Source organism: Chiloscyllium punctatum, chromosome 1 (assembly GCF_047496795.1).
Source record: "Chiloscyllium punctatum isolate Juve2018m chromosome 1, sChiPun1.3, whole genome shotgun sequence".
Classification (NCBI taxonomy): Eukaryota; Metazoa; Chordata; class Chondrichthyes; order Orectolobiformes; family Hemiscylliidae; genus Chiloscyllium; species Chiloscyllium punctatum.
The window spans coordinates 7,214,539-7,241,831 of NC_092739.1; the positions used below are offsets into that span (position 1 = coordinate 7,214,539).

At 39.1% G+C, this 27,293-nt stretch overlaps 1 protein-coding gene across 3 annotated transcripts in view; it reads left to right on the plus strand.

Moving 5' to 3' along the window:
• The window catches only part of lrba (LPS-responsive vesicle trafficking, beach and anchor containing), an 894,965-nt gene that overhangs the window by 601,295 nt on the left and 266,377 nt on the right, over positions 1 to 27,293 (plus strand). For all 3 annotated transcript variants that reach the window (XM_072561970.1, XM_072562677.1, XM_072563520.1), the window contains 4 exons: positions 915 to 1,032; positions 2,292 to 2,394; positions 3,701 to 3,816; positions 17,971 to 18,083. In XM_072561970.1, coding sequence (XP_072418071.1) covers positions 915 to 1,032; positions 2,292 to 2,394; positions 3,701 to 3,816; positions 17,971 to 18,083 — 450 coding nt within the window. The remainder of the gene's footprint in view (positions 1 to 914; positions 1,033 to 2,291; positions 2,395 to 3,700; positions 3,817 to 17,970; positions 18,084 to 27,293) is intronic.

A 27,293-nucleotide genomic window follows, 5' to 3' on the forward strand; every position in this document is an offset into this window, starting at 1 on the left:
TTGGTGCACTTTCATGTGTCGTCATACAACACCAGGTTATAGTCCAACATGTTTATTTGGAAGCAGTAGCTATCTGAGCGTCGGACCCTCATCAGGTGATTGTGGCTCGAGCTGGCATCCCTTTTACTCACTCCTGGGTCTTCCCTGGTGACTGAGCTGACTCCTCCCAGAATCCAGATTAGAGTGGTGCTGGAAAAGCACAGTAGATCAGGCAGCATCCAAGGAGCAAGAAAATCGACGTTTCGGGCAAAAGCCCTTCATCAGGAAAGAGCAGAATCCTCCCAGAATCCTTCAATCGGTTCTCAGCAGTACCCTCTGTATATCTTTTTGTATGATCGTAGCAAGCAAAGGTGATACCACAGCCACCTGATGGAGTGGCACTCCAAAAGTTAGTGTTTCCAAATAAACCTGGTGTTATGTGATTTTTAACTTTGTCCACCCCAGTCCAACACCGGCACCTCCAAGTCATGGTTTTCATGTGTAGTAAGCTACACACATTTATAATCAGGGTGCTGTTCTTTGTAGAGAGGCAAACTTGTGCATGCTTTGTGCTTGTTTCAGCTGAACAAAAATGGTAGCTATGCACTGGTTCATATCACAGAGCAATGTCTTGACCAATCAGAGTCAACCTGGTTTAAAATTTCAACAAAGCCTGACAGTTAACTGTTAATAATCATTGACTGGTGCATCTCCATGGAAACATACCAACCAATTTCTCTCCTCTCATACAATATAAATGTTAGGTTTCCCCTTAAATTGATATTCTTGCAAATTGTCCTGATGAATGCAAGTCGAAAAGCTTCAACAAAATGTCTTTATTTTATCAATAGTATTAAGACTCTGTATTAGTAAATGACCAAAATTTGAAGCTTAGTAGAATCAGTTCATAAATCTTGACCATTCATTTTCCCTAGATACTGGCGTATACTGAAGGACTTCATGGAAAATGGTTGTTTACCGAAATACGTGCAATTTTCTCCAGGCGCTACCTATTGCAGAATACTGCTCTAGAAATTTTTATTGCCAATCGAAGTAAGTCTTACTTCTAAAATGGTCTGTGGACATTTTTGTTTAGTTGGAATTTCTCTGTTTAACTATTTAAATTGTCCAATTTTGTTTTGTTTTATTTCGTTTGAACTCATTTTCCATTGCTTTTGGAAAGCTTCATGTGTGAAATAATTTCTACCCTTTCAGAGTAAAGAATGTAAATAGACTAATGGTCTAATAAATACCATTGAAATTCACCTGAAGGACTCAAGTTGTGTTGCTAAAGGAGCATTATTTATATCTGGAGAAGTTCTAATTTATAATCACTTAGTTTGGCAATTGTTTTTCATCGTATCACAGAATTGTTACAGCAAAGCAAAATGGTCGTTCGGCCCATCATGTCTGCACAGGCTGTCCAAATTAGTGTCTTCCACAATGCCATTCCTCTGCCTTCTCCTCAAAACTCATTGTTCCTTTTCACATAAGCATTTCATTCCATTTTGAATGCTTCTAATGAGCACATGATTCCAATGATTCTTGCAATTTTCCCCAATGAGCTTAACCAATTTTTTTCAGAATTATCAATTCAAAACTAATAATATATAAGGGAATTTCATATAACTTAAAACGATCAAATTTCAAGGTATGATTATCAAACTTTAATTTTCTAGAGAACTGTGTTTATTCATTGTAGGCTGTTTGAGTCAGTAAAAACCCCTAGTACATGCAAACTCCTTTTCATTTTGATACTTAAAATTGCCTTTAATATTTAGTACTTAAGTTTTATAAATTGGTTATTTGATAGGTGTTCAAATCTTCCTTAAAATTCAGAATTAGATCATTTATCCAAGGACAACTTCTGGACTAAATAGATTATATAAATAAACATATATGTATTGGAACATCTCCAAAAAAGTGTAGCATTGTAACAATGCTTACCTTCTGTGAAATAGTTAATAAATCTGTTGATCTTTCATGAATTAAAATATAGTACGTTTTTGCACAAAATCATCACTTCAGACAACTGAAACTTTATGATAATGTCCATGCAGCAAAGTTTGTTTAAATCCATGGTCATGTTTGCATCAGGAAATCTTTTTTGGGAATGGATTTCAGCAAAGAAGCGGAAATAACCCGTTGCTCATTGAAAACTGTGATTTATGTGTAGACAAAGGGGCTTGCAATTCTGCATCTGTTATGTATCTAATTGCAAAGAGATGTTCTATTAAACAAAAATACAATATAAATCACAGAAGGTGATGTCATGTTAAAAAATGTTCTTTTATTGTTTATTTCTTTGGCAGCTGCTGTCATGTTCAACTTCCCAGATCAAGCTACAGTCAAGAAAGTTGTTCATTGTTTGCCTCGTGTTGGAGTTGGTACAGGTTTTGGGCTACCTCAAACCAGGTATACAAGCATATTCTTCTAAATGTGCATTTATTTTTCATTATATTGTCATCACAGAGTAGAATTTCTGTAAGTGCACATTTTCTTGTTTTTTTTGTGCTTAATAATCCAAATATATGTTTAAAGCAATGAGTTGATTCATTGCTCACTTTATTGTAATGGCAAGAAATTAGGTTGTTACAGATCCATGCTCCTAGCATGTAGAAAATACATAACATATCAGAACACTTTATGTGTTAATATACCCAAACCCAACATTGGAGTTTTTTTATTGCTTAAAAAATGTATTCATTAAGATCTGCCATGCATTTATTTTGTAATTTACTGTATTCATGCCAAATACATAAATCAATGCTAAAATGGCACTGCCTTGTGTCAACTTGGCCTTGTTGAACTAATTGAACTAGTGCAGCTGTGAAACTGAGCAAACTGCCTTTCAGAAGTAAAGAAGAATGCGAATCATGTCATATGACAATATCCAGTTGCTGTCAACTATAATTTTTGTCAGGCTTCATTCTGTTTGTGTTGAATGTTTTCAGATGCCACGTGTGAGAGAGAGAGTAAAAAAAAAACTATATTAAGTTTGTGCTGGGAAATTTAAACAGAATGATTAGAACTCTGGAAAGCTCTAGTGATATCCTAGTAGTATTCCTTCATTGAGTTCATTTACGTTATGGCCATTAAGTTACATTAGATGGAAAATTACAACCTGTTGGGAGTGAAGCATTGAGAAACCAGGTCAGATCACTGAGCTGAGCTCAGCTGTGATCTAGAGGATCCGGTATTGGACTGGGGTGGACAAAGTTAAATATCACACAACACCAGGTTATAGTCCAACAGATTTATTTGGAAGTACTAGCTTTTGAAACACTGCTTCAGATTGAGCTGAGTTGATAACAGAAACTATAGCTTTAATTTAAAGAAACTGTTAATTATATTTAATTCATTCTTGCCTAAGGTAAATGCAGTTTTAATTTCTTTTACAGAAAGTAGTATTTCAACATGGCATGAATTAATCAGGTTTGAACTGAGTGAGAATATTGCTTAACTTGGATCGTCCTTATTCAAGCTGGAAATGTCATTGGCATGGAAATTTAACTACTGTACTACATTAATTTTGTATGTTCTACTCAGATCGGAACCAAATCAGAACAGGAAACCAATGGTTATAACATATAATTTGCATTTAAAGTATTTAAACTGAAAGGTGGTTTATAAAAAAGTAGCTTGCACATCTACTGTAATCCAAGGAGTTAAAAATACCACAAATATTTTTGTTTTTGATTTTTTTTTCTCTGATCTCCAGACGAATCACCCTTGCTAGCCCTCGGCAACTTTTCAAAGCATCCAATATGATGCAGCGTTGGCAGCGGAGGGAAATCTCCAACTTTGAGTACCTTATGTTCCTCAACACAATAGCTGGTAAAGAAATACTGAAATTTCTATATGAAATAATATTCTTTGTAAATGAAGTACTGTAAGTATGTGTTGTATAAATTATATGCTTGCAGCCAAGAGGCAAAACTTTCATAATACAAAAGTTATTCCTCACTTGGGTTGAGATGTTTTGAGACTGTTCAAATTGGCTCTGAAAAGAAACCCTGTATGTGTGCTGGTAAAAAGAAGTAGTAAATTATTACATTTTGAAGGAAATGTTTAAACCATAGGACCTTACAAATGACCAGTTAAATAAAACTGAGAATATATTTGTATTTTATTCTCCTTCATTATTTCACCAGATGCAAATTTTCAATTTGACAAAATTAAAATGAGAAGCAAAAGTAAGCACTGGAGTAATTAGCAATTCTTAAAATCACAGAATGATTATAGCAGAAAAGAAGCATGTCCTTGCTGGCTCTTGCCAGGAACAATCAAGTGAGTCCCACTGGCTCCACCTCTATTCCTACATTTCCATACTGTTGGCTTGCTTATTCAACTCCCTTTTGAAAGTCATGACTGAATTTGCCTCCACCAAATTCTTATTCCATCCTGACCATTTGCTATTTAAAAAGCTTTTTCTTCATGTCACTATTAGTCCTTTTACCAATCTCATTAAATTGCTATCCTGATTCCTGATCTTTCTGTCAATGGTAACTGTTTCTCTGTACCTATTCTGTCAAGTCCTTTCATGACTTTGAACACATCTATCAAATCTACCTTCAACCTTTGCTTCTCTAAGTAGAAGAGCCCCAGCTTCTCAAATTTATTCTCATAAGTCAGTTCCCTAGTTGTTGAAACCATAATCGTAATGTTTTCTGGCACTTTCTCTAGAATCTTCACACCCTTCTAAAATGTGATTCTCAAAACCCCAGATGGGACTAAGCCAGTGCTTTGTAAAAATTCAGTATTGCCTCCTTTTATATAGTATGCCTTATTTATAAAGTCCAGGAATACATACGGCTTCTTCAACTCCTTTCTCAATCTACTTTGCCTCAATAACAATTTGTGTGCAGATAGTCCAGGTGTCTCTCTTCCTGCATCCCTTTAGCATTGTATGCTTTACTTTATTATTGATTCTCCTCATTCTTCCTTCCAAAATGTGCTTTTCTTACAGATATATAAACTGCAGATTATACTTGACTAATTAACTTTTTTCATGGCATAACACAAAGAGAAGTTAGATGGGGGGATGTTATCTACGTGGATTTTAAGAATTCATTTGACAAAGTACTACATGCAGTGCTGGTTAACAAAATTGTGATTCCTGGAATGCAAGGTGTGTCAACTTGAATACAAATTGGTTTAAAGATAAAAGCATTGTGCTGTGCTAGGTCTTTATTTTTAGGCTGTGGGATGGTGTACGTTTGTTTTCCCTAGGATTAGCTTCAGACCGCTTTTTAAAATACATGCAAATGAGTTGGATATTAGAATACAGAGTAACATTTCAACATTTGCTAATGCAAATAGTGAGGGTAACTGCAATCAACTACAGCGTGACAGATAAGCCAGCAAAATGGGTGGATAAATGGCAGATGGAATTTAATAAGAGAACGTGAGGTGATGCATTTTTTTGGCAGGAATGGTAAAAAGAGATGAGATAGATGTGATAGCAGAGTTTAGAGAGTGAGAAGGAACAGGGAGATCGAGAGATGCATATGCATTGATCTTTGAAGCTGGCAGGACATGTTAAGAGAATGCGATCTTCGTCTTTATAAAGGATGCATTTATATATGTATATTCACTTGTGACGAATGGACATCACTGACTGGCCAGCATTGTTATTGTCTGTCCCTAGTTGCCTTTGAGAAGGTGGTGGTGAGCTGCCTCCTTGAACTGCTGCAGTTCACATGCTGCAGGTTGACCCACAATGTTCTTTGGGAGGGAATTTCAGAATTTTCACCCAGCGACAATGAAGATACAGTGATATATTTCCAAGTCAGAGGAGAACATACAGGTGATTGTGTTCCCATGTATCTGCTCCCCTTGCCCTTCTAGATGGGTTGAAAGGTGCTGTCTAAGGAAGTTCTGTGAATTCCTGCCATGCATCTTAGAGATAGTCCACACTACAGCTACTGAGCATCAGTGGTAGAAAGAGTGGATGTTTGGGGATGTGGTGCCAGTCAAGCCGGCTGTTTTGTCCTGGATGGAGTCAAGCTTCTTGAGTGTTGTTGGTGCTGCACCAATCCAGGAAAGTGGGGATTATTCCATTAAATTCCTGACTTGTGCCTTGTAGATGGTGAGCAGACTTTGGGGAGTCAGGGGGTGAGTTACCTACCACGTTGTTCCTAGTCTCTGACCTGCTCTTGTAGCCATTGTCTTTATGTGATTAGTCGGTTTTGTTTCTGGTCAATAGTAATCCCAAGTCTATTGATATTGGGAGATTCAGTGATGGTAACACCATTGACTGTCAAGGGCTAGTAATTGGATTGTCTCTTATTGGAAATCGTCATTGCCTGGTATTTACGTGGCACGAATATTACTTGCCACTTGTCAGCCCAAGCCTGGATATTGCCTAAATCTTGTTGCATTTGATCATGGACTGCTTCAGTATCTAATTAAGCTAAACAGTATTGTGTCCTATAGATGAAGAAAAGAATGTGCAGGTGCTTGAGTATTTCTGTGCTGTTGATAACTCTGTGACTTCTTTACATTAAATTTAACCTGCCCTATGTTTGCCCATTCCACCAATTTCTCTGCTGTCATGAAATCTATCACTACTTTCCTCATAGTTTTATGCTTCCAGGTTTAGTTTCTACACATTTTAAAATTGTGCACAGTACCCAAATCCAGCTTATTTATATTAATCAAGAAAAATAGAACCCCTATGGAAATTTACGATGTATCTTTCCCCAGTCCAAGAGAAAGCATTCAAACCACTCTGCTTCCAAACAACTTTTTATCCATGCCGTCACTCCTTTTTATTCAGTGTGCTTCAGTTTTGCTAGCAAATCACCATATCACTGATTCCAAGACCATGGACCTCAATTAATGTCCCTGAAAATATCAAATTGCTCCGTAGGTTTTCATATGTCCTCTCTGTTAGTTCATTCTCACATTCACCACTCTGAGTAATCTATGTCTCCTTCATTAGAACAATGAATACTGTTCAAAAGTACTTCAACTGTAATGAGCTTTGAGATCTTTATTGGTCATGAGTGGCACCATATAAATACAGGTCTTTCTTTATTTAACCATTAGCCATCTATACATCTACTCTGATTCTTGATCTCATGGCAGTTTCAAACATAATGAGATTTATTTTATCTGTTCTTTTAAGAACCTTGACAATTCTGAAAACAAATAATTCCATACTTAAGATGTTCTAAGCTAGATATCCATTTGATTGCACAATTGCCATGACTGGGTATGCCTGCTGTAGTTTGGTATGCAGAATTATACACAATTATCCACTTGTGGTTGTATCTGTGCCTCATATTCATGATCTGTTCCTAGAGATTGTATTTTTTTCTATTGCTTTCTCTATTGCCTTAGAATTATTTGTTCTTACAAATTTTGCATGAACAATTTAGCCTGTAACTTTTATCCGATAGAGAGAATATAAAATTCAGTTTGCACTTTCATTTTTCAGTCATTTTAGGTTTGGAACAGTTTACCACCAATTTATCAATAGGCATATTCAAGCCTTTGTTTCATAACTCTAAGTTTAGCTGATGTCTCATTGGAAGTGTGTGAACCAACATAATGATCAGTAGAGAAAATAAGCTTTGTCAGCTTTTAACCATGCTCCTTGAGGAGAAAAATAAATGGATAAGAATTGACACTTTATCTCTTTCATACTGTTAGAGTGCACCTCCTTTCAGCTGATTCAAGTAACAGTTTTCCCTTGACTAGTACTCCAATCTCATTAAATATTAAAATAAACTTGAACTTTGATTGTAAGTGGCCTGTTTATATGCTATTCTTTGTAAGGATGTTGCTTAGAAATAGGAAGCTTTGAGCTAAACTGAAGGGAAAAGCTTCATTTTGGTTAAAAAAAAACCTTGGTAATGCGTTAATAGATGAGATTTAAAACATAGTAACTTAGCGCATATTGTTGCATGAAATATTTTGAAATATTATCACAAATATGAACTGCCTGCTGTCTCACCTCAAATTAAAGTTTGTCTGTTGCCTTGAGCAACTTGTTTGTTTCAAGATGTTGATTATCTTATTGAAGAGAAAAAGATATTGTTTGTCAATATACAGGTAATAGAAAACACATATGGGCCTCACTGACCTTGGCTGTGGTGAGAAAATTCATCAGAAGAGGGTTAGACCATTCAACTCCATAAACTATTTAATTCAATCATCTCTGACCTATATCTCAATTCTATTTTCCCATCTTTGTTCCATATCTTTTGATTTCCTTATCTAATAAAAACCTGTCAATTTGAGCCTTGAAAATTTCAATTGATCCAGCAGCAAAGCCCTTTTGTGGGCTATAGTTAAAATTTTTCATTATCTTTTGAAAGCAATTGCTTCCTGATTTCACTCCAAATTAACATGGTAATAATTTTAAGATTATGGATTTCCTCACCATAGGAAACAGTACGAGAGAGTCTTCACAACTGAGCTTTCTTTCTAGTGCAGTCATTCTGGAGAACAAATCCAGAATCCTTTTCTCAATGACCCAATCCTTTGTCTGACACACATTACTCAGATTGGAAAATTTCAAACGCAATTCCATTTTTTTAAAAGAAAAATGCAGACGAGAAGCTAGAAAATATGGACCAGTCAATCCAGTATCTATGGTGAAGCTAATGGAATTTATTATTAAAAACAAAGTACTAAAACGCTTCACCTAATTTTAGTTTATTCATAAGCACCTATAGAGATTGGTAGACGATAGGTCATATCTCTGGAACTTCATTTAAATTTTGAGTAAATAAATAAAGCTGTCGACCATAAGACATGGGAGAAGAAGTAGGCCATTCAGCCTATTGAATCTGCCCCACCATTCAATGAGATAATGTCTAATCTGATAGTTCTCTGCTCCACTTTTCTCCATAACCCTTGAACCCCTTACTGATTAAAATTGGTCTATTTCAGCCTTGAATATACTTAACAACCCAGCCTCAACAACTGTTTGCAGTAAATAATTCCACAGATTCACTAACCTCTGAGAGAAGAAATTCCTCTTCACCACTGTCTTAAATATACAACCCTTTATTCTGAGATGATGCACTCTGGTCCAAACTTTGACAAAAGAGGAAGCATCTTTCTTTTCTACCCTGTGGAGTCCCATAGGAGTCTTGAATGTTTCAGTAATGTCACCTGTCATTCTTCTGTATTCCAATGAGTACAGACCCAATCGATCCCACAACTCTCCATAAGACAGTGCCTCCATTCCTGCTATCAGCTGAATAAACCTTCTGTGGCTTCCTCCAATGCCAGTATATATATTTTTAAATAAGGGGTCCAAAACTGTTCACAGTATTCCAGCTGTGGTCTGATTAATGTTTTGTATAGTTTTTGCAAAAGTTCCCTCCTTTTAGATTAGATTATCTACAGTGTGGAAACAGGCCCTTCGGCCCAACAAGTCCACACTGACCCTCCAAAGAGTAACCCACCCAGACCCATTTCCCTCTGATTGATGCATCTAACACTATGGGCAATTTAATATGGCTAATTCACCTGACCTGCACATCTTTGGACTGTGGGAGGAAACCGGAGCATCCAGAGGAAACCCACGCAGACAAGGGGCGAATGTGCAAACTCCACACAGACAGTTGCCTGAGGCTGAATCGAACCTGGGATCCTGGTGCTGTGAGGCAGCAGTGCTAATGACTGAGCCACCGTGCCACCCCATTTTTATACTTCATTCCATTGAAATAAAAGCCAGTACTCCATTTGCCTTCCTGATTACCTGCTGAACCTGGATGTGAGCTTTTTATGACTTATTGATGAGGATTCCCAAATCCCTCTGTCTTTCTCTACTTGAATAATATTCAGCTGCTCTACTTTTCCTGCCAAAGCGCATAACCTCAAACTTTCCCACATTGTGTGCCATCTGCCAAGCTTTTTGCCCGCGTACTTAACCTGTTCATATGTAGATTCGTTGTGTCATCCTCACCATTTGCCCTACTGTTTCTATTTATGTCATCCACAAACTTGACTGTAGCGTGTTTACTTTCCTCATCCAAGTCATGAATATATATTATACACAATTATAGCCCCACCTCTGATCCTGTGGCATTCTTTTATTTACAAGTTTCTTTCTTCAAAATTCCCTCCCTATCCTAAGGCCCTGCTTTCGATTAGTCAGACTTTATTTATTATTCATACACGCAATGAGGGCATCGCTGGCTGGGCCAGCATTTATTGTGCATCACTAATTACTCAGAGAACAGTTAAGATTCAGCTGTATTGTTGTGGGTCTGGAGTGACATTTAGGCCAGACTAAGTAAGGATGGCAGATTCCTTCCCTAAAGGACATCTTTGAAACCAATAATACAGTCTTCAACATTAAACATCAATCTATCTCATCACTACCTCTCCTAACCACTCTTATCAATAAATTGTCAGACTGCTTGTTCCACGTACAGCATAGGCAAAGAGGAAATTCTCTTCTGCTAACTTGAGAAGACTGAAGTCACGTGTTTGGTTCCTATTACAAATTCCATGTCCTTGCAAATGACTCCACCCTTCTCCCTGGCAGCTATCTGAAACTGTGCATAACTTTGATTCCATATCTGTCCCTGATATGAGGTTTTGGCCACATAGCTGTGCCATCACTGTCTACACCTCCCTAATGTCATCAGACACTGCCTCTGCCTCTGCCTCTACCTCAGCGGATTTGCTGCTAAAAATCCTTCAGACAATTATTCCAATCCAGTTTTCCCTTCTACCCTATGTAAACTTGAGAACATCCAAAACTGTAATGTCCATGTCCTAATCTGCAACAAGTCCTGGTCACCCTTCATCTGTCCCTGTATCTGTGATCTCATCCAGCTCCAGTAACCTATGAGATATCTGCACTTCTGAAATTCAGGTGTCTTGAACATAAACAATTTAAATCCCTCCACTGTTGTTCACCATGCCTAAGTTGTGTAAATCCCTCCTTAAACCTTTCTGTCTGTCTTCCTGCTTATAAGACGTTTTCAAGTTTTTGGTTTCCTGTTCCTACATCTTTTGTGGTCGCTCAGTATCAAATTTATTTGATAAAGCTTTTGTAAACTACTTTGAAATCATTAAAGATGCTGTATAACTTAAGATTGTTGTTGGGCAAAACTATGGTTACTGGATTTCCATGTAGATGAATGTGAGCTTATTAAGTTTAGACCAAAGAATGAATTGATCCGAGCATTATTAGAATGGTGAAAGACTAGGAACACTGGAAATTCGAGAGAATTTGGTAATGTGTGGACCTAGATAACTAGAATGTAATATCATAAGATATTAAAAAAATTGAAAGCTTAGTGGAATGTTAGTGTTTATAATTAGATTGGTGGAAGAGAAAGTTCTGTTGTTTTGTTACATAGCAATGGTTTGAATGTATCTGGATTACTGTGTGTAGTACTGGCCAAAGTATCTCATAACATGCTGGCCTTGGAAGCACAACAGCATAGAATTATCAGGGTATTACAGGGTCTCCAAAGTTTGGGTATGAAATGAGGTTGCATAAACTAGATTTATATTCCCTGGAATAAAAGAAGACAAGGGCTTGATTTGAAATCATTTATTTTACCACAAATAGCAAGGGCCCCAACACTGATCCCTGTGGGACCCCTCTAAACACATACTTCCAGTTGGAAAAACACCCCTCAACGATTGCCAATAGACAATAGGAGTAGGCCATTTGGCCCTTCAAGCTTGCACCACCATTTATTATGATCAAGGCTGATCATCCACAATCAGTATCCAGTTCCTGCCTTATCCCCATAACCCTTAATTCCACTATCTTTAAGAGCTCTATCCATCTCTTTCTTGAAAGTATCCAGAGACCTGGCCTCCACAGCCTTCTGGGGCAGAGCATTCCATATATCCACCACTCTCTGGGTGAAGAAGTTTCTCCTCAACTCTGTTCTAAATGGCCTACCCTCTGCTTCTAAACTCTCTGCCAATTCTGGATCCCCTTTACCAAATTTGCTTGTATCCCATGGGCACTTACCTTTGCTATTAGTATCCCACATGAGACCTTATAAGAGCCTTGCGGATGTCCAAGTAGACTGCATCAGAAGCATTGCCCCAATATGCATACCTTCAGAAAATTCAAGCAGGTTGGTCAGACCTGACCTCCCCTTTTTGTATTCTGTAGATCTCTGACTCTATGACATATACTGTCCACAACTTTAACTGTTTATAAGACAAGATGCAGAATATCACCAAGGCTCCTTAGACAGATCATTCCAACCCACAATTGCTCTAAAAGTGCTAGGACAACATATACATGAATATAACATCACCTTCAAATTTCTATCTAAATCAGTCACCGTCCTGACTTGGAGCTATATTGTCATTCCTTCAGTATTACTGACTAAGAATCTTGGAATGCCCCACCTAGAGCGTTTTGGGTGTATCTGCCCCGAATAGACTGCAGCAGTCCAAGAAGGAATCTAACCATCGTGCTTTCAAGGGTATTTAGGCATGGGCAATAAATACTGGCCCAGTGAACAAATGAATAAAAAAATAAAAATTAAGACAGTTTCCATCAATTTGCTCATAAAACTCAGTTCTATCTCTTCAATACTATTCTTAACTCAATGACCAGCTCTGTTCCATCATATGCCTATTGTAAAGCTGGAGGAACAACACCTTATTTTCCGCTTGGACACTTTACAGCTTTCTGGACTCAGTATTGAGTTTGACAGTTTGTAAAGCTTGTCTTCCATTTTTCTCATATCCCCCAGCCTCCCTGCAATGACATGTTTGTGTCTCACTGACTTTGTTTTCAGCAGAGCTGACTCATTTTCTCATTTGCACAGTTAGCATTTACATTTATTTTGTATATATATATCACTCCTCTACCACCATTATCACTGCCTTTGTGTTTTTCCCTGACACTGTCTCAATCTACTCTACTTGCTCCTACCCCACCGCTGGGTACTGCATTAAATCCACCATTCTCTCTAGAGGAGTCATACTGAACTGGAAACTTTAACTCGCTTTCTCTCTCCACAGATGCCATTGTTTTTATCTCATCTTCACCCTAGCTGACTCCCTCAAACTTAGTCATATGGCATGCATCCATTTGTATCCTGTTTTAACCTTGATGTGAGGTTCAAACATCAGATCATTTCTAGCACTGTTTCCTCCTCTCCAGCTTTACTCACTGTTGAAAGTCTTATCCATGCATTCCTACCTCTGGACCCAAACTCGATCCTGCAGTATGGCAGAGAACACCAGGAAATGAGGGAAGACTGATGAACTAAACTGTATTTATTTCAATGCGAGAGGCCTCACCGGTAAGGAAGAAGAACTCAGGGCATGGGAGTAGAATTACAGAAACATGACTGAGGGAGGAACAGGACTGGCAGCTCAATGTTCTGGGATACAGATGCTAAATGAAGTACAGGAAGGGAGGCAAGACAGATGGGGAAGTGACATCTTTGATTAGGGAAAACATCACGGCAGCACTTAGAGAGAATATTCCTGGGGGATATCCAGTAGAAGCTATATGGGGAGAACTGAGAAATATGGAGGGGGTGATCACTTTGGGATTGTGCCATAGGCCCTCCAATATTCAACGGGAAATTGAGAAGCCAGTGCGTAGGGAGATTGCTGATAGTAGTAAGAACAATAGAGTAGTAACAGTAGGGAATTTTAACTTTCCAAACACAGGCTGGGTCTGCCATAGTGTTAAGGGCTTGGATGGGGATGAATTTGTTAAGTATATTTAGGAAACATTTCTCAATAAATATGTAGATTGCCTTTCTAGAGAATGAGCAAAACCTGACCTCCCCTTGAGAAGTATGATGTGGAGATGTTGGTGTTGGACTGGATGGACAGTTAAAAATTGCACAACACCAGGTTATAGTCCAACAGGTTTATTGGGAAGTACAAGCTTTCAGAGTGCTGTTACTTCCTCAGGTAGCTAGTAGAGTAGGATCATAGGACACAGACGTTATAGCAAGAGCTCATAGTGTCATACACTGATGCGATATACTGAACAAACCTAGATTGCTGTTAAGTCTTTCATCTTTTTAGAATGGGTTGCAGCTTTTGATTCATTAATATTGTAAGTCCCAGAATTTCTTTCAAGCCACATTCCTGAGATAACTTAAGGTTTTATATTTAAAAAGTGACATCTCAGCTCGGACAATGCATTAAAGGTGTGAGGTTAGTCTATGTGTATTCCAATTTTGAGTCAGACTGTCTCTGTTTCCAAAGTAGGAATTTATAAAATGTCACATGGCTTACAAAAATATTGACTGCCTACAGATTGTGTGCTTTTTGAATAAGATGTATCTGCAAATGCAAATTCACCCCATAGATTTATATGTGTGTGTGCATGCATGTGAGGGATTGAGAGTGTGTGTGTGTGTGTGTGTGTGTGTGTGTGTGCGCGCGCGCACGCGCGCGCACTTGATCATGTGTATGCATGAGTGTGATGAAGTATATGCCTATGAGAGGGTAGTGTGTGTACCTCAGAGAGAGCATGTGTTTGAGAGGGGTCTGCATGAGTTTGAGAGTATGTAAGAGTATGTGTGTATGAATACTTGTGTGTAAGAGTGTACAGTGTAGTGGGGTCACCTGTAGTGTGACATGAACCCAAGGTCGCGGTTGAGGCCATCCTCATGGGTACTGAACTTGACTATCAACCTCTGCTCAGGCACTCTGCATTGTTGCGTATCCCAAAGTCTGCCTTGGAGAACGGTCACCCGAAGATTGAGACCAAACGGCCCTGACTGCTGAAGTGTTTCCCGACTGGGAGGGAACATCTCTGTCCAACAATTGTTTCGTGGTGTCCACTATCTGTTGTCATAGCGTCTGCATGGTCTCACCAATGTACTATGCCTCTGGGCATCCTTGCCTGCAGCGTATCAGATTGACAACGTTGGCCGAGTCACATGATTACCTGCTGCATACATTGTGGGCGGTGTTCCCACGTGTAATGGTGGTATCCATGTCGACACTCTGACACGTCTTGCTTGAAAGAAGTTCTGGGATTTACATATTAATGAATCGAAACCTGCAACCAATTCTAAAAGGTGAAAGACTTAACAGCAACCTAGGTTTGTTCAATATATTGCATCAGTATATGACACTATGATCATTTACTATAAATTCTGTATCCTATGACCCTGCTCCACTAGCTACCCAACGAAGGAGCAGTGCTCCGAAAGCTTGTACTTCCAAATAAACTTGTTGCACTATAACCTGGTGTCATGTGATTTTTAACTTTGAAAAGTATGCAGGGCAAGTGACTGAGGTGTTAGTGGGGGAGTACTTTGGGACTAGTGACCATATTCTGTTGGTTTTAACACAGTTATGGAAAAGGGTAAGTCACTCCACAAGTTAAAATTCTAAATTGGGGCAAGGTTTTACACAGGAATTTTCAAAATTTGATTAGGGGAGGCTATTCACAGGTAAATGGATATTTGGAAAGTGGAAGATTTTCAAAAGTGAAATAATGAGAGTTCAGGGTCAGCATATTCCTTTTAGCAAGAAAAATAAGGCTGGCAGGAATAGGGAACACTGACTGATTAGGGATGTTGAGGCTCTGGTCAAGAAAAAGAAGGTATAGAGAGCTGGAATCATTTGAATCCATTGAGGAGTATAAGGGGTGTAGGATTATACTTAAGAGGGAAATCAGATGGGCAAAAAGAGGACACGAAATAGTTTTGACAGGTAATGTAAGGGACAATCCAACGAGATTCTATTAAGGGCAAAGAGTAACTGGTGAGAGAGTAAGACCCCTAAAGATCAAGACCACCTATGTGTGGAACCACCAGAGATGGGTGAGATCTTAAATGAATATTTCTTGTCAATATTTACCATCGGGAAAGGCATGGATGCTGAAGAACTCGGGGAAATAAATAGTGAAGTCTTGAAAAGATTTCCCATTACAGAAGAGGACATGCTGGTGGTCTTACAATGCATAAAAGTAGATAAATCCCTGGGACCTATTCAAGTGAACTCAGGACATTGTAGGAAGCTCGGGAAGAAATTGCAGGGCCCCTAGCGGAGATACTTGTATCATCTATAAACACAGGCGAAGTACTGGAATACTGGAGTGTGGCTAATGTGTGGCCACGATTTGAGAAAGGAAAAGCCAGTGAGCTACAGACTGGTGTACCTAATGTTAGTGGTAGGTAAGCTGTTGGAAGGTATTCTGAGAGATGGAATCTACATGCATTTGGAAAGGCAAGGATTGATTAGGGATAGTTAGCACAGCTTCATGAATGGGAAATCATGTCTCACAAATGTAATTGATTTTGTTTTTTAAGAGGTGACCAAGATGATAAATGAAGGCAGAGCAGTAGATATTGTCTACATGGACTATGACACTGTTTTCGACAAAGTTCCACGTGATAGACTGGTTAGTAAGATTAGTTTATATGAGATCCAGGGAGAGCCAATTGATATAAAATTTGTTGGGTAGGAGACATCGGGTGGTGACATAGGATTGTTGTTCAGACTGGATGCCTGTGGCCAGCCATGTGTCGTAAGAATCGGTACCAGGTCCCTTGTTGTTTATCATTTATATAAACGATTTGGAGGGGAATATAGGAGGCATGGTTAGGAAGTTTGCAGATAACACCAAAATTTGTGCTCGAGTTGACATGAAAAAGGTTATCTAGGAGTGCAACAGGGTCTTAATCAACTCGGTCAGTGGGTTGAGGAATGGCAGATAAAGTTTAATGCAGTTAAATGTGAGGTGTTGCAATTTTGTACAACAAACTAGGGCAGGACTTTGGCAGTTAATGGTAGTGCCCTGGGGAGTGCAGTCGAACAGAGAAACCAATAGTGTGCATACATTGTTCCTTGGAAGTGATGTCGTGGATATACCGGATGGTGAAGAAGGCACACTTCTTTGTTGGTCAAAGGCAAAAAAATGTGGTGCTGAAAAAGCACAGCAGGTCAGGCAGCATCCAAGGAGCAGAAGAGTCTATGTTTCGGGCATAAACCCTTCATCAGGAATGTCTCAGATGGCGCCGGACCTGCTGCTCCTTTCCAACGCCATACGTTTCAACTGACTCTCCAGCATCTGCGTCCTCACATTCTCTCCTTATTGGTTAGAGGGTTGAGTACAGAACGTCATATTACAGCTGCACAAGGCATTAGTAAGTCCACATTTGGAGTACTGCATACAATTCTGGTCTCACTGCCATAGGAAGGAAGTTATTAAACTGGAAAGGGTGCAAAAAAGATTTACAAGGCTGATACTGAGACTGGAAGGTTTGAGTTATAAGGGGAGGTTGGATATATTTAAAAGACATTTGGACAGGTAGGCAGATAGGAAAGGTTTAGAAGGATATGGGCCAAAAAAAAGGCAAACAGGACTATTATCAGTTTAGGAAACCTGCTCAGCATGGTTGCTTTGGGCTGAAGGCTTTTTTCCATGCTGTACGACTCAAGATGGGCTCATGCCTGAAACGTCGATTCTCCTGCTCCTTGGATGCTGCCTGACCTGCTGCGCTTTTCCAGCACCACATTTTCAGCTCTGATCTCCAGCATCTGCAGTCCTCACTTTCTCCAGTACGACTCAATACAGGTTGTTTACAAAGTGTATGCAAAATGTATCCAAAACACTTGCTCATCCTGAGTTGACTAACAATTTTCCTGTGTTGATAAGTACAGTAATGAATCCATTTGCTGTCTTTTTTCATCCACTAGCTGAGAATTGTCAAGAATGCAGTAGTAGTACCACTTCATCCTTCAAACCTGTTCCATCATTCAGTAAGATCAGGACTGGTCAAATTCTGCGCACATCCCTACTTTCCTGTTGCTGTCTATAAAGCTCGACTCGCTCGCCTATCAGAGCCTTGAGTAACTTTAGAGAACTAGCCTCCCGTACATTCAGCTGATGCAAATTGCACATTGAATATCATATGCTTTCTAACGTGCATTGTTTAAGGTATATGAGAGTGTTTTCATCTATTTAAAGTTGGTGTCATGTTATTTTACTGCCTTGAAACAATACTGTCCAGACTTGTGTCTGCCTGTTGAATCAAATGTTTTTTTGTCATTAAGGTCGGACTTACAATGATTTGAATCAGTATCCAGTTTTTCCTTGGGTGATAACTAATTATGAATCAGAAGAGTTGGACCTGACACTGCCAAGCAACTTCAGAGATTTGTCCAAGGTATTTTATCTTAAATCTATTGCGTATTTTATTAATATATTAAAATCACATAAGTGCACATACTTTGTCATTTGATTTCCTAATTTCAACACTTACCACAACCTTTTTGCCAACACTTTTCTTGTGCCATCCCATCTCCTCTTTAATGGTGTTACACATCTCTGTAAACTTGTCGTTCTGACCATGGAATCCAATTGAAGTATCAATGATGTTGTTTGTTAAATTGCTGTTTGCTTTTAAGCCGAAGTTCACATTAGTGAGATAGCTGAAACTTTTAATTTTGCAAGTTCCATGTCTGATCCTTAAATATTGTTGTTAATTTAGAAATTTCAGGACCTCCATGTGCATCAACTTCAACTTTTCTCCCTGACTGTATTCTCTTCAACCCCACCAAATTGCAGTGCTCAACCTTCTTTCAGTTGCCACCCTTTCTTGCTCCATTCTCATTGCCTCCTCTATCCTTCCTGCTCCCTTCCTCAACCTCCGTTTTTTATTCTCTTTTTGATGGTGGTAGTGGTATTTGAATCATGCGTTAGCTGCAGAGGATTTTCTCTGCTAGTCAAACAGAATGCTCTGCTAACACAACTTTATTTTTCAAATTCTGAGAACATTAAAAGAAAGGTAAACTCCAGAATTAAGTGCAGTTTAGGTCAAAATGGCAATATTTAAATCCGAATGTATGGTGAAAAAGGAGGACCAAGTAGCCAAGTAACCCACAACTGCCAGGAAATAACCATCTCGAACAAGAAAGAACCTAACATTATACTTGGACATTCAGTTTCATTGCTACCACGGTATTGACAGCCAAGGGGTTATCATTGACCAGAACCTATACTTGTTCGGTTTTGTAAATATTGTAGTTACAAGAGCAGATCAGAGACTTGGAATTTTGCAGCAAGCAACTCATCTGCTGTCTCCCCAAGGCCTATCAATTATCTAAGAAGCACAGGTCAGAAGTGTGATAGTATATTCTATGCTTGCCTGGATGAATGTAGTTCTGACAACACACAGCAGCAAGCTAAAGGAAACAGCATCGCTTGCAAGTTCGTTTGACTTGAACCTATATCTCAGTCCTTCACTGTTGCTGGGTCAAACTCCATTCCTAACAGCACTATCAGTGTACCTACATCAGATGGACTGCAGTGGTTCAAGAAGGCAGCTGAGCACTGCTTTCTCAAGGATAATCAGGAATGAGTACAAATGGTAGCCTTGTCAACAATGTTGTCATCCCCTTTTTTTAAATTGAAAGATTAACTCACCTAAGGCACAAGTTCAAAGTGGCATTTTATCGAGATTCAGAATTTCTGTTGACAATTATATATCATTTTGGTGATGCTTTCTCTCTTCCACCTGATCTGTATATGTCGAGAGGAGAACAGTGAGGAAGAAATGTTCTTTGCAGTTTTATGTTCAATTGTCTACATTCTTCAATATTGTATTTTTGTAACACAAATATTTATGCTATTAACATATTCTACAATGTTTCTTTACCAGCAGTCTAATACTTTCTGCATACTCTACTATATAACATTCTTTTGGTTTGTATTCATTTTGATAATGTAACAGCTTGCTCATGATTTTAACATTGTCAGAAGTTTTATAAGTGCAGGAATGTTATGCACTGTTGTATTCTTGTGGACCTTAATTACTGGTATATTAGCACCCTCAGATCTAGGAATACCAATAAGAGGACTTGTGAGAGACAGCCTAATGCTCATTCCAAGACAATCTCATTAGTTTTACTTAGATTTCTTCCCAATGCTCTTCAACTTCAAGAGCATTAAGAATACCAGGGCTGGTTCTGGAATCTGGAAGCAGGAGAGTCTTTGGTATCTTGGGAGTATTGGAGACATAGATCTCAGGATCTGGAAGAACTCTGTATGGTTATGAGATCACAGTGCACTGAGAATGCAGTGCAAAGATGTTTGGACACTGAGAGGCATTCTTGAATTAGAGGAATGAAAGAATTATCATGAGGTGAAAGTTCCTGGATTCTGTAAGGATTATAAAGATCATCAGAATGGTAAGTTGTTTGGAGGGGAACTTGCAGGTTATGGAGTTCACATGTATCAGCTGCTGTTGTGCTTATAGATATTCGTGATCGTGGGTTTGAAAAATGCTGTAAGGAGCCTTGGTAAATTTCTTGTAGATGGCACACAGTACAGCGCAATACAGGCCCTTCAGCCCATGATGTTGTCCCTAACATTTATCTTAATCTAAGATAATGTTTGTGGATGTGGTGCCAATCAAGCCTCAGGATGTGTAGTGTGGGTGATTCAGAAATGCTAATGCCAGTGAATGTCATTGGATGATGATTAGATTCTCTCTTGTTGGAGGTGTTCATCATCTGATGCTTGTAGGATGCAGTACTATTTGCCATATATATCCGCCTATGGCTGGATATTGCCTGGGTGTTGCTACATTTGGGCACGTAACTGCTTCAGTATCTGAGGAGTTACAAATGGTTCTGATTATTATGCAATCATCAGCAAAAATTCATTCATGAAGCAGCTGAAAATAGTTGACGTAAGGATGCTTCCTCGTCAGACTCCTGAAGGGATGTCTTGGAACTTTGATGTATGATTTCTGATGATCAGTCCTCTTGTATTGCTTGGAAATTGACTTCAGTCAATGGATTTTAAAAATGTGTTGCTGGAAAAGTGCAGCAGGTCAGGCAGCATCAAAGGAACAAGAGAATCGATGTTTCGGGCATATGCCCTTCTTCAGGAATTTCTTTCAGTCAATGGATTTCTTTTTTCTTCCTGTTGACTCCAAACTTAGTGATGTATCTGGTCAGTTGATGAGGGAGGCTACTCCCCACTCTTTTGCATTCAGTTCTCGTGCCCGTGGTTTAATCAGGATCTGTGCTAAGGTCTGTAGTCAGGAAGTTCTGGCAGAGTTCATATTATTGGTCGGTTAATATTGTCTGATGACATTTCTGATAATTTTGATTTTTATGAGGTCACTAATGAGGCAGTAAAGACAAGTTTATTTTGGGTTTTTCAGGCATGTGTGTGCAAAGCATATTGTTATTGTACTGAAGCATCTTAAGTATTTATGCGGGTGGGGTGGGGCTAGTGAATAGAGTTCATGACCCCCAAGATATCTTAAAGGAACTTAATTACTCCTGATTATTGATCTACATAGAACATAGAACAGTACAGCACAATACAGGTCCTTCAGCCCATGATGTTGTCCCTAACATTTATCTTAATCTAAGATCAATCTAACCTACGCACCCCTCAATTTACTGCCGTCCATGTGCTTGTCCAGCAGTCACTTAAATGTCCCTAATGTCTCTGACTCTACCACCCCCACGAGCAGTGCATTCCAAGTGCCCACCACTTTCTGCATAAAGAACCTACCTCTGACATCTTCCCTATACCTTCCTCCAATCATCATAAAATTGTGTCCCCTCATGACAGTCATTTCTGCCATGAGGATAAGTCTCTGGCTGTCTAATCTCTCTATGCCTCTCATTACCTTGTACACATCTATCAAGTCACCCCTGTTCCTCCTCCTGTCCAGTGTGAAAAACCCGAGCTCACTCAACCTCTCTTCATAAGACAAGCCTTCCAATCCAGGCAGCATCCTGGTAAATATCCTCTGCACCCTTTCCAAGTATCTACATCCTTTCAATAACGAGGTGACCTGAACTGGACACAATATTCCAAGTGTGGTCTAACCAGTGTTCTATAGAGCTGTAGCGAAACTTCATGGCTCTTAATCTCAATCCCTCTGTTAATGAAAGTCAAAGCACCATATGCCTTCTTAGCAACCCTATCAATTCAGGTGGCAACTTTGAGGTATCTATGTACATGGACCCCAAGATCCTCCACACTGCCAAGAATCCTGTCTTTAACCATGTATTCAGCATTCAAATTTGATCTTCCAAAATTAATCACTTTGCATTTATCCAGGTTGCACTCCATCTGCCACTTCTCAGCCCAGCTCTGCATCCTGTCAATGTCTTGTTGTAGCCTGCAACAGCTGTTAACAACACCACTATATCTACAACACCACTGACCTTTGTGTCACCGACAAACTTACTAACACCCTTCTACTTCTTCATCCAAGTCATTTATAAAAATTACAAAGAGTAGAGGCCCAAGAATAGATCCATCAGGACAACACTGGTCACTGACTTACAGGCAGAATACTTCCCCTCCACTACCACTCGCTGTTGTCTTTTGACTAACCAGTTTTCTATCCAGACAGCCAAATGTCGCTGCATCCCATACCTCCTAACGTTTTGAATGAGCCTACCGTTTGGAACCTTATGAAATGCCTTACTGTAATCCATATACACCGCATCCACTGCTCGACCTTCGTCACCCTGTCTCGTCATCCTCAAAGAACTCAATAAGCTTATGAAGCATGGCCTGCCCCTCTCAAAGTCATGCTGACTATCTTTAATCAGAGTATGTTTTTCCCAAATAGTCAGAAATCCCATCTCTCAGAATCATTTCCAGTACCCTGCTTACCACAGATATAAGACTGACTGGTCTGCAATTCCCAGGGATTTCCCTATTCCCTTTCTTGAAAGAGAAACAACATTTTCCTCCCTCCAATCATCTGGTACTACCCCGTGGAAAGTGAGGATGTAAAGGTCATTGCCAGAGGTGGAGCAATCGCATTCCTCGCTTCCCATAATAACCTTGGATATATTTGGTCCGGCCCTGGAGACTTATCTTTCAGTTGCTTTATCTCTTCCTCTCGTTTTGCACAGAGCTATAAAGTAATTTAAATCAACCAAAAAACAAGGAAATTTAAGATGAGTTGTATTGTTACCCCTTCAAGGCTAGTTTCTACTTTTCAGGGTTGAGTTTGAGCTCTGCTATGCCCCAAAAGTTAAAGGTTCAGGAAGTGTAGTTCCTGCCTTGCTCCTTTAGGCAAAATAGTATTAAACCTGTGATTGTTTGAATCAGCTTGACTATTTAGATTGAGGCATTCTGCTTCACTCATAACATCATGTAGAAGCGCATGTTAAAAATGCCAATCAGTAAAATTTCAGTGGTCGGTGGCTCTGGTTTGCACTGCTTCCTCACAGCACGAGGGACCGGGTTCGATTCCACCATCAGGCAACTATCTTTCTGGAGTTTGCACATTCTCCTTGTGTTTACGTGGGTTTCTTCTGGGCGCTCTGGTTTCCTCCCACACTCTAAAGATCTGCGGGCTAGGTAGATTAGCCATGGAAAATGCAATGTTACAGTGATAGGGTATGAGGGCTTGGCCTGGATGGGATGCTCTTCACAGGGTCAGTGTGGAGTCAATGGGCTGAATGGCCTGCTTCCACACTGTAGGGATTCTAAGAATATGGAAACTGAAATCACCAAGAGGATTCAGAACAATGGGTTCTATGAGAGCTGTTCCTTGTGATGTGGTGTCATTGATTGTTTAAGCATGAACCACAAATGCATAGTAACACATGAAGTGCTTCTAATCACATTTATTAGTGAAAATAGGAATTTCAAAGTGTAACAGTGCATTTTAAGTGAACAGTAGAAATGCAACTCAGGGGGAAGCATGAAAATAATGTACCATACCTGAGATTTTAGGGAACGAAAAATACTGGCTACTTTGATCTTAGCTAGTTAATAAAAGATACTACAGTTATATCTGTGAGGCTCTGTATTTTTTGTTTTCTTTAAAATATATGGCCCAGATTTTCAAATAGGAATGACAGTGAGGCTTTCTGTGCATTCTATTGTCAAGGAGTAAGCAAACAGAAATTTAACATTGTCTGCACAGGCACAGTTGAATAGGGTAATCTACTGACAAGGTTTCCTTGCTCTTCCAGAATCCTTTCTGTTAACAGTACTTTGGCAAGAGATTTACCATTCACATATAGGATATTGCGGTAGTTGCTCAATAAAAAATTGTTTATTTAAGTGTAAATGATTTTTTTAAATGACGTAATCTTAACATCTTAATTCCTGTTAACTAACCTCCCTGGCATACAGCTTGCTTTTTTTCCAAATGTCAGGTATCTTTGCTTCAGATATTACATGCAATCGAGGATTTGTAAAAAAAAAATTTCTTTCCTTTGTATCTTATTCACATATTTACTTCTCTATATCAGTTTCTGTACATACATGATGTTTTGTTAAATATTGTAACTGGGACTTTCTGGTTCAGACTCTGCTGTTTTCAGCAGTAGTTCTGTAGTCTGATTGATCAAGTAGACATCTTTGATTGCCCTATTCACACAGGTCCAAGATCCCATCTACAAGACATTGTTGTTTTTGATTTCTGATAACCACAAGGTTAAATGCACAAGCCCACAAAACATTTGTAGGCTAGTCTAAGCACAATGAATGGTGACACCAGTTGTTCATCTCTACCTACAAATTCAAGGCCACAACCTTTGTTATAAGCCATGTGATTCATTATTTTAGTAAATAGGTTGTTTTATGACAGTGGGAAAACTGTTGTTACATTTAGGCTTCAGCCACTGAATACATAGTGTGTGGAAAAAAGCAGGAAAGTGGAGTTGCGGATTGTCAGATCAGCCATATGTTAATTGAGTGGCAAAGCAGATCTACTTTTGCTTCTATGTATTTTGGTTTTATAAGCCACGGCATAGCTTTCAGAAGAGAAAGCTATTCACAAGAGATTTCCAAGTCACGCATATTTATCTCAATAAACGCATAGTATTTAGTTAAAAAATTCTGATTAACAAAATAATTTAAGACTTTGAGTCATACAGCACCTAAACAGACCCTTCGACCCAATAGGTCCATGCTAACCAGGTTTCCTAATTTACCTGTATTCACCAATTTCCATCTAAATTTTTCCCTTCATTGCACCCGTTCAAATATCTGGCAGCTAATTACATAAACACACCAACCAGTGTGTGGAAAAAGTTGCCCCTTCGATCCTTTTTACGTCTTCCCCTTTCACCTTAAACCTATGCCCTCTAGTTTTGTACTCCCCTGACTTAGGAAAAGACCTTGACTATTCACTTTACTAGTGCACCTTGTGATTTTATAAACCTCTTTAAGGTCATCCATCAGCCTCCTACACTCTAGGGGAAGAAAGTTCCAGCTGATCCAACCTCTCCTTGTAAGTCAAATCTTCCAGTTTGGTAACATCCTTGTCAATCTTTTTTGCATCCTTTCCAGTTTAATAACATCATTCCTAATGCAGGGTGACCAAAATTGTACACAGTACTCGAAATGTGGCTTTACCAATGTCTTATACAGCTGTAATATGACATCCAAACTCCTGTGGTCAGTGCTCTGACCAATGAAGGCAAGTGTGCCAAATGTCGTCTTCACCACCTTGTGATGTCACTTTCAAGGAACTATGTACCTGCACTCCTAGATCTCTCTGTTCAACAACATTCCCCAGGGCCCTATCATTAACTGTGTAAGTCCTGCCCTGGTTTGTCTTACAAAAGTGCAACACCTCACATTTATCTGCATTAAACTCTGCCATTCCTCAGCCCACTGGCCCAGTTAATCAAGATCCCATTGTACACTTGGATAATCTTCTTCACTGACAATTTTGGTGTAATCCACAAACTTACTAACCATGCTTCCTATGTTCTCATCCAAATCATTTACATAGATGATGAACAACAGTGGATTCAGCACCAATTCAGGGCGGCACGGTGGCACAGTGGTTAGCATTGCTGCCTCACAGCGCCAGAGACTCAGGTTCAATTCCCACCTCAGGTGACTGTCTGTGTGGAGTTTGCACATTCTCTCCGTGTCTGCGTGGGTTTCCTCTGGGTGCTCCGGTTTCCTCCCACAGTCCAAAAATGTGCAGGTCAGGTGAATTTGCCATGCTAAATTGCCCGAAGTGTTAGGTTGCTCTTTGGAGGGTCGGTGTGGGCTTGTTGGGCCGAAGAGTCTGTTTCCACACTGTAAGTAATCTAATCTAATCAATCCTTGTGGGATGTCACTGGTCACAGGCCTACAGTATGAACAATCCTCTACCACCACTTGTATTGCCAAGCCAATTTTGAATCCATTTGGCTATCTCTCCCTGTATCTCATGTGATGTAACCTACTAACCAGACTATCACACAGAACCTTGTTGAAGGCATTGCTAAAGTCCATGTAGGCAACACCTACTGCTCTGCTTTCATCTATCTTCTTAGTCACCTCTTCAAAAACCTTAATCAAATTTGTGAGACATGACGCCATGCTGACTATCCTTAATCAGCCCTTCTCTTTCCAAATGCATGTAATTTTGGCTAAAGCCAAAGCTAAGGAGAAGCTTTTGGCTAAGGAAAAGTCACAACTTTTCAAGTAATCAAAATGAGGGCAGACTTGATGTCAGTATATTGTCTCATCCAAATGTTAACACCTCCAATATTACTCATAGTATATTGTAACAATTACTAGTAAAAGTGTGCAACTTTTGCGTTTGTAAAAGAGAGGGGCAATGATACCATATGATCAATAATCGTACTAATACCTCTTGTTGACCTGTAATGGGTAATTATTTAGATAATCATACAATTATCCAGTGATCTGTCTTGCTATTTCTTTTCTGTTGGGAATATTCATGTTTGTATTATTATATAAAACAAGATCACAAAATTGCATGCTTGAATTACCTTTGGAATGTGAGATGCCTAAATGTGATTTTACAGTCTCTGTAGAGACCAGTAACTGTTTGAAGAAACATTCAAACTTCCACTTTATGCTGAGAGGGTAACACATAAAGATTTATATTTAAAAATAACTTTAGCTGCCTCAGTGGCTAAAGATTAAAAAAAAATTACAAAACAAACAATGAAACAAAGCTTTCGAACTTCCAGATAATTAAAAAAAAAACCCTAATTAGGTAATGTCACTTGTTTTTTTAAGTAGACATCTGTTTCTTCTGGAAACAATTCAAATTATATTGTGGTTTTCAAGTGTTTTACTTATGTGTTTTTTTCCTTTCTCAACACCATCTTCCACAGTGAATATTTTGTCTGGAGTTCCTTTACTTATTTCAGTTCGGCAAATCCTCCAGCCTTGTTTTAACTCTTCGTGAAATAGGTTTCTAAATGGGCAGCAGCTACTACTCATATGCTGTGTGGAAAATAATAGAGTCAACATTTCCTCTTTGAGGTTGCAGGCCTGGCAAGTATCCATCATTTAGCCCTCTTACCCCTAAGTGAACATTTATTTCATACTTTACTCTTTTTATTGAATGCTATGGGTTTTGTGACAGAATGATTGGTTTTAATTCACTCTATTTCTTAGCCTT